Source organism: Manis pentadactyla, chromosome 3, assembly GCF_030020395.1.
Source record: "Manis pentadactyla isolate mManPen7 chromosome 3, mManPen7.hap1, whole genome shotgun sequence".
In the NCBI taxonomy this organism is placed as follows: Eukaryota; Metazoa; Chordata; class Mammalia; order Pholidota; family Manidae; genus Manis; species Manis pentadactyla.
The window spans coordinates 213,345,931-213,354,319 of record NC_080021.1 but is presented as its reverse complement, the minus strand read 5'-3'; the positions used below and the strand labels follow the sequence as shown (position 1 = coordinate 213,354,319).

At 60.2% G+C, this 8,389-nt stretch overlaps 1 protein-coding gene across 2 annotated transcripts in view; it reads right to left on the bottom strand.

Annotated features, from left to right (window-relative positions):
- Positions 1–3,950: 3,950 nt before the first annotated feature.
- Positions 3,951–8,389, bottom strand: part of LMX1B (LIM homeobox transcription factor 1 beta) — a 79,449-nt gene continuing 75,010 nt past the window's right edge. For both annotated transcript variants that reach the window (XM_036913921.2, XM_036913922.2), the window contains exon 8: positions 3,951–8,369. In XM_036913921.2, coding sequence (XP_036769816.1) covers positions 8,212–8,369 — 158 coding nt within the window. In that variant the 3' untranslated portion in view covers positions 3,951–8,211. The remainder of the gene's footprint in view (positions 8,370–8,389) is intronic.

Below are 8,389 nucleotides of genomic sequence, written 5' to 3'. Positions count from 1 at the left end.
CTCCCGATCGCCACCTCGTGGCCAGTTTGGAGACTGCAGGCTCAGTAGCGCAATTCAAACAGGCTTGTGGTCTGTCTCGTGGATTTAGCAGCAAAGCACCCCAAGCTTTGATAAAGGAGGTGAGGGTGACAGTGGGGTCCTGCTCATAGAAAGGCACCTGAGTGATGCTGCAGATGGAAGATGTATAGGGGGCCATCGGCCACTGGGCCCATTCCCACTGGTTTCTGTGCTAAGAACTTTTTGTACATCATTTTGTTGCTGATTGGGCTCTGATTTGGATCAGTTTCCCAAATGAAGAAACAGGTTCCTGGGATAATGGTGGGGCAACTTCAAGGTATTGAAAGTGTAAATTTTCTTTATCTGGGGAGTGTATACTGGGTTGTTTTTTAAAAATTATTCCTCTTTAGGCCACAAAATAAGATAGATTCTATATATGCCTGTGTATTAGGCAAAATCTCATGGTGTGCTGACTTTATTCCCAGCAAAATCAGAGGACAGGTGTGTCGGGCATCCTCCCCACTGCCAAAGGCGTGACCAGCCCCTGGCAAGCCGGACATGGGTGCCAGCAGCTCTGGTGTTCTTGCCTCCTGCCATCTCTGGCCTCTGCATCCTGCATCAACTTGTACTGGCCTCACTGGGGCCCTGCAGCTCCCACCTCTGAGCATTTGTTCTGGCTGTTCCCTCCTCCAGGAGGCTTTCCCTGATGTCTCAGGTACAGCTGATGAGCTCCCCACTTTGAATCCTTTATGTTGCTCTCACAGCTCCTTCGTTTACTCTGCCCAGGTGGGCATGGGGCCTGGGAGGTCTGCCAAGCAAGGGCTGAAGACCAAAAGGGCTGCACAACTGGGGGCTATCCCCATTCTCCAGTCAAGCCCCAGGAGGCATCTGAGGCAGAGCAGCGTGGGCTGTGAGACAGGAGGTCCTGGGAGGAGTCCGGGGGAGTGGTGTCTCCACCTGTCCAGTGGACGTTACAATTCTTCCAGTCCCACGGGTCCTCAGGGAGTAACAAAATCCGCAAGGCTCAGCACAGTGCGTGGTGCATGGCCAGCCTCCCTGGAGGGGCTGCCTCCTCCTGGCAGCCAGCAGCCTCCTCACGCTCTGCCTCACGGCCTGTTGACCTGTCCAGCGGGCCAGCCATGGGAGAGCAGGCTGCTGCACTGCCCGAGTCCGGAGGGGCCATTCACATCACGGTAGGGGACTGCCAGCCTGTCTGCCGTGGTCCTCCCTTTGACTGACTGCCTGATGCCTGGTGTACCACCTGTCTGGCCGCCCCTCTGCTCAGGCAGACCCCCGTTCTGTGTAGTGGCTGCACACACCTCACGGTCTCCAGTCCAGGGCTCGCAGCCTGGTGAGTTCCTCAGGGAAGGCTGAGGGGCCCGGCAGCAGCCAGGTCCACAGGTGGGACTGGGCTGGGCCTCAGACCCCTTGAAGACATTTTATAGGGTGGGCTCAGAGTCATGCTCCTCTCCTGGGACCCCCCTCTTCTCAACTCCCGCAGGATCCATGGTCTAGACCCTCTCCGAACCCCTGGCGGACTCACCCTGGCACAAGGGGCTTTTGTCCAAGCCTTGGTTTTCTCACCTGCCCAATGCGATAAGAGCTGCTCTGCATTGTTGTGAGGGTCAGCGAGATGACATCTAGACTGGCAGTGGGCGGATGGCCAGGGTTTGTCCTGTTCGAATCTGCCTCCAGGAAGGGGGAGGGGAGGGAGCCCTCCCACGTGCTCCCTTGTCTCCAGGGATCTCCAGGGACTCAGCGACATTTCCTCCTGCCCCCATGACTTCACCCAGGCCAGGGGCAGAAGGCCGGCTGCAGGCAGGGGAGCAGTGGATTCGCGCAGCCCCTCCCTTCCCCCATTTTTCAGGGACAGGATTTAAAATAGTTGCTGTAGGCGAGAGTTGGCAGCCCACTGCTGGAGGGAGTGGGGGGCATGGAGGCCCTTCCCACCGAGCCTAGGCCTGGGGCTTGGACGCGAAGACCCAGCCCAGTCTTGGCCCTGTGCTGTGCAGTCTGGGCTGAGTGACTTCGTTTCTCTGAGCCCCGGTGAGGCCACTCTGAAGGTAGGAGAGAGTTTCCTTGCTCCTGGGTCCCTGGGACTGACGTTGGAGGACCAGATCGCAGGGACAGAGAACGCGGGCTTGCAGAGGCTGCTGGGGTGGTGGCAAGGCCATGGGTTTGCCGCCAAACCTGGTTTTGAGCCCTGGTTCTGCTGCCCTTCCTTAGCTCTGATGTACCGAGCAGGTCATTTCTCCTTCTGGTCCTGGTCCTCGGGTTTCCCTTCCGAGACATGGACCCGTCATACCTGCCTCGCAGGGTGTTGTGGGTGCAAAGAAGGAAACGAACTGCAGGCCCTCAACGTGCCTAGACTCTGGGAAGCCATGTGGCTGAGATAATCTCCCAGAGGCTGGAGAAGAGGGTGCAGGGCGCGCCCCTAGGGGGCGCTGGTACCCACGGGCAGGGGGAGAGAAGCTGGAGGAGGGGGCTTCCGGGTGATCCCGGCCGCAGGAGTGGGGAGAAGAGGCTGAGAAGCAGCACCCAGAGGGGCTGGGGGTGGGGGAGAACATTGGGACATCAGGTCTGTGGACAGAGGCCCAGAGGCCTTCCAGGTGCACGACATCTGAAGACGCGCAAAGGTCTACACGTGTGTGGATACACAAACATCTTCATCAACACACAGTCACACGTCTGAGCTGCCCGACTCCACACACACGTCCGGACAGCCCTGCTGGTGGACCCAGCTGTACATGACGCACCGGTACCCGCAGGCACCCGGCTTCGTGCGCAGTACACCCGGGCGACCTGACCCCCAGAGCTGTTTCCACACACACACAGACACACGCTCACACACGGGCACTCTCCACGGGGCTCCGAGGGACCCTGAGACTGCAAGGAACACCCTTTGAGAACCAAACTCCTGTGACTTGCCGCTCTCTCCGCCTCCCCCATCTCCCTGGACCTTCAGCCGTGTGCCAGGTCCGCATGGTTACTCAGTGTTTGACCGCAGCCTCCTGAGCCTCCCGTGTCACATCACATCTCGGTTGTTAGACACCGGAGTGCTCAGCCTCCAGCCCCTCTGAGGCCCAGCCCTGCCCCAGGGCATCTCCACTTGGACGCCCCGGAGACCCCCAGCTCCACGTGCCCTGGACCCGAGGGACCCAGGAGCCCACGTGGTGCGCTGACTCCCCGCTGTCGCTGTTATCTCTGGGATCTGTCCCCTTCCTGCTCTTGCTACCCTAGTCAAAGCCATCGTCACCTGTCGCATAGGTGGCCCAGTTGCCCCCCGCCCCCCTCCGGTCCCCCTAACTAACTGGGTCTGTGCCCTACTCCCGCTTGCCTCTCCCCTGCTATGGCGCAGCTCAGGAGACTCACCGGTGGTGACGGGCCCCAGGGGGTCGGCACAAGCCTGGAGCTCTCTCGGGAGCTCCTCCCACCCCCACCTCCCCGAGGCCCCACCGTGCTGGCTAACCTCCAATCTCAGCTTAGGTAGAAACTGGTAGCTGCTTCTAGGAAGCCTTCCATGATGCTCTGCCCCTCCAGATGAGGGTGGGCACCCTTAACAAGGCTTCCCTGTACCACAGCTGAGCTCATATCCCAAGGTCTACCTCCTTGAGGCACAGCACCAGTCCCCGGTTGGCAGCCTGGTGGCTGGCACTGCTTGTGGCTCAGCTGAATGAACGAATGAATGGCGTTGGGGAATGGGAGAGAGTGGGATGGGGTGGACGCGATAATTTTAAGGATGGAAATGGTTCAGGACTGGGACAGGACAAGGATGGGGAGATGAGGTTTATAGGATGGAACAAGGGGGCAGATTGGGCAAGACCAGGGACCCCAGGCCCTCCCTCATCCTGACCTGCTGTCTCTGGCGCCACCAGGAAATCTCTACTGTCTCATGCAGGACTGGCTCAGGCCCAGAACAGGCCCTCCCCCCAAGGAGAGGCACCAAAGGCGTGTACAGGTTGGTTTATTTACAAATATACTGATGTCTCATCTTTTTTTTTGTTTGTTTGTTTCCATTTTCTGCTTTTGTGGGAAGAGGCAGAAGGTGAGAGTGGAGGGCAGGGTCGGGGTGGTGATGTGGTAAACGCTAATAAATAATTTAACAATGACAAGTTATTAAATAAAATGTGTCTGGGGATGGCGGGTGGGCAGTGAGAGTCTGTACAAGGAAAACAGGAATGGCCGGCGGCCCAGTCCCCACACCTGGCTGGGCTGGGCGCCCCCCAGGACCCCAGTCAGGGTGGGGCGCCAGCCAAGAGGCTCACGGGAACCGCACCTTCTGAGGACCAAGTGTTGGAGGGTGTCCTTCTGCTTCCCCAGCCCCCAGGCCTCATGTGCCTGGGAGTGTGGGTCTGTGAGCCTCTCTGTGTGTGGGCGTGAGTGTGTGTGTGTGTGTGTGTGCATGCGTGCGAGCGTGAGCCGTCTTCCCCACAGGGCAGAGTGAGCCCCAGCGCGCAGGCTCTCCCGGACAGGAGGTGAACCTGGGCCGAGCGGGTGCCCAGAGCTCAGCCGCAGCCAGGCAGGGGTCAGCCAGTTCGCCTGCCCCTGGGGCTCCGCGTGTGTGAAGCAAGAGGGGTGTTGGCTGCATGCCGGTAGATGAGGCAGCCTCACTGCTGGGGGCAGCTGAGCCCCTAGAGGAGAGGCCGCCACCAGCCCCGTGGCGGGGCATGACTGCTGGGCCCTGCTCACCTGCCTTGGGGAACCCCCCTCCACGTCCTCCAGAAAGCCTCCCAAAGAGGCCCACCTGCACTGACCCCTCCCTTATGGGCGCTGCTGGCCCTGTGGTCTGACCCTTGGAAGTGCAGTGTCCCTCTGTCTGTGAGGCCTCCCTGAGGCTCCATGGAGCAGGAAGACGGGGCTCTGGCTGGGGGCAGGAGCCCCCCTTCTTCTCATTCTCCCATCGCCACCTGTGTTACCTGGGGCAGATTCCTCCCCTCTAAGCCTCGACCTCCCCAGCAGTGATGGGGGCGGCTTTTCTCCAACCTCTCACTTTCTGCCTCTTTCCCCGGACCAGGCTGTTACCTGCCTCTTCTCGTGGGCTGCCCACCGCAGCCACCACAGTGCCGAGGGCCCCACGCCGCATGATGGGGGGGGGTGTCCCAGCCTCTCTCTGCCCCACCCAGGTAAGGCTGTGCTGCCCCTCACACAAAGTGGGAAATGCCTGCTCGGCTCAGCTCACTCAGACCCTGGCGGGGCTCTCTGACTCTGCATCCTTCTGCCGGGTGACCCCGAAGGCTTGCCACCCTTTTTTCAGCCTCCGGTTCCTCATCTGAGAAATGGGTGCCCACCAACATCTGGACAGCTGGGCTGGAGTGTGTGTGCCTCTCCTTCTAGGTGAGAGTCCCTCGAGGGTGGGACCTACACCTCGTCTGTTTGGGTCCCCATGCCCAGGCTGACACTAGGCAGAGTGGACATCAGTGTCTGGGGCAGCCTGGGGGCAGTGAGCCACAGCATACAGCCGAGGCGCTCAAACCATGGCTGACGGGGCATCTCTGGCACGAAAGGCCCTCTCAGGTCCCTCTGGCTTTGACAATCTGTGGGTCATGCATGTGGGTGTCCCTGTACCAGCACCTGGCAGGGGGCAGTGCATGGTGGGGGTAGAGCCTGGGCTGGACTTGGGAGGTCGTGAGGCCCTGGAGTGGGGAGAGGCCAGCCAGAGTTTACTAGGACAAGGCATGCCCCCTGGCCTTGGGGGCTTTCACCAGATGGAAGGAGGAGGGACTGGCAGGGCACCCTGTTCTCTCCCTCACCTGGCCCAGGTTTCCAAGCTGTGAAATAAAGGTGATGGACTAGATGGCGCATTCCTAGGTTCCTTCCAACTTAGAGTCTGGAAGAGAAGGGCCAGGCTCCCTGGGGACCAGGACATCTAATCCCTGACGATGCCCCAAGTGCCCCAGCACGATTTGGACTACGTGAGCACAAAGGGAAGAAGGGAGCATCTCTCAAGAAACCAGATAGCTGCTGAAGGGGCCGGGGGTGGCACAGGACTGAGAGATGGCACGGAGCCTGGGGGTGCGTGGAGGCTGCAGCAGTGCCAAGGACATCAGCTGAGATCTTTGCAGAAGTTGTATGGGAAGGGGAGAGCACAGAGGGCCGGGCTGGCTGCTGGGTATGAGGGTGGATGCTGAGCCACATCTCCGCATGCCCCTGCCAGCATGAGCGTAAGAGCCCAGGAGTGGGGGGGACACCGGCCCAGGCCCTCAGGCCTCCACCGTGGACAGAGAGGCAAAACCACAGAGCACTGGGGAACTTGGAGGATCCCGGAGAGGGCCAGGCAGCAGGGCCCCAAGGCAGAGAGAATTAAAGGCAGGGCAGTGAGCACCTGGCCGAGGATACAGCGGCCACCAGGGCGCAGCGAGGGGTCACTGAGACAGGGCCCCTCACCCTGGCCTCACTTCCTCTTTTGACAGGGTTACAGTAGAGCAGTTTGGGGCAGGAGTGATGTAGTGTATCTGGCTTCCAGCAGGGTATTTGACAAAACAGGGCTGCAAGGGAGGTTAGAGTGCATCCTCCAGGGAGGTCTAGTTAAGGGGCCAAGACCAGACAGGGAGAGGCCCTGATGGTCCGCACACCTTGGGTGAGACAGGGCTGACTCCTCACATCGGCAGATATGCTCAGGAGGGAGAGCCGACCGGTGGTCCCAGAGCTGGGATACAGAGGAACTCCACAGGCTGTACTCAATCAAATAAAGGGAAATGTAACAAGAAAAGTCAATGTCCTTCGCTGGGTCTACACAATAAATGCCCCCTCCCCCTACACACACAGGAAGAGAGATGCAGCTTACTGCAGTGTGTGGGGGTATGGGGTGTGGGAGTCAGGGGGTTCAGTTATAGAAAGACAGGTTGAGTTTGCAAGGTATGTGGCCTAAACCATTCACTGCATCTCGGTTATATTAACAGAGGCAGAGTGCCTAAAGTTGGGGAGGTGATGGGCCGGCTCACTTTGGCTGGCTGATGTCACTGGGAAGATTGGGTTGTATCTGCCCCACATCCTCAGAGAGGAAGCTGGAGACCAGCTAGGGGTGCAGTTTTAAGAGAAACTGGACAAGCCTGGCTTTGAGAAGCAAGGACTGAAAGAGGCAGAGGTGAAATCAGCAGAAAAGGGCAGGTGACGTGGGGCCTGAGGAAACTGCGGGCTCCCTGTCCCTGGAGGTATTTGAGGAGAGGCAGAGGTGGCTTGGTCAGGAGCCGGACATCAGATGAAGTGCCGAGTGGGTGACTTTCGGGATCCCCCTTCACAGAGAGGTTCTGCCGTTTGGCTTGGCTCTCCCTGGTTCTGTGGGCCCTGTCTCTGCCCTTGGAGCCGGATGGGCCTGTGGCTGCCCCGCCTGCCCGGGCAGCACCGGTCTGGGCTGAGGCCAGGGCATATCTGGGTCCGCCTGCTTCAAGCCCCATCCCCTCCCCTTCCTCCGCGTTCCTCTGACTGCAGCAGAAAGAGGAAGTCCCTGCCCCTGCCTAACTCCTCTCCCCTTCCTAACACAGCAGGGCTGGCCGCAGAAGGCCTCTCTGTCTCTCAGCGTCTCTACATGTCTGTGTGGGGATCTGTGTGGGCGTGCCTGTGAGTGTGTGTGCTTTTGCACATGTGTCTCCATCCCTTCGAGTCTGCCTGGGCTCTGTCTGCCCTTTCCCGGTGGCTACCCTTCCCCTCCTCAGCCAGAGCTGTGGTGCGCTTGGCATCCCGGCCAGGCTGTTCCCCACTTCTGCTCTAGGCCTGGGGGTGGTGAGCCTAGCTGGCAGGCCTGCTCTCAGAGGTGGGGGCGGTGGTCACCAGCGTGGGGCTCAGGCACGCACACTTCTCGCAGGCAAGAGGCAGCGTGCACGTCATCGTCTTGGAGCATGCACGGGTTCCTGCCTGGGCCTAGGCCCAGCCCATGGAGGTTGGCTTCACACAGAGAGGACATTTAAAAAAATAGAGAGAATTTAAGGTTCCCAAAAAAAGAGTTGGGGAGGGAGAAGGTGGCGGCGGAGGCCGAGGTGGGGCTGGGTGGCAAGTGACTGTCCGAGAACTCTGGGTCCCGGTGACTGGGTCCCTGTGGGTGGGACACAGCCCCTGCCCAGGCTGCGCCCATCTGCCCACCTGGCTGGCCCAGGGAGGGCACCATATGGCTGTCTGCAGAGTCTGTGCGGGCAGTGGGCAGGGGTGGTGAGGCCGGCCTCTGCGGCCGCAGTGCACCCCAGGACTCTCGCCCAAGCGTCTGTGCGGCCCAGCGGGCTCTCAGGAAGCGAAGTAGGAGCTCTGCATGGAGTAGAGCCGGTCGATGGGGTTCCCCACGCGGGCCTGCAGGGAGCCCACGTCCGAGGAGCCCAGGAAGCAGTCGCTGAGGCTGGTTAAGGAGGTATCACTGTCGATGTCATGGAAGATGGAGTCATTCCCTGGGGGCAGAGGGCGAGTC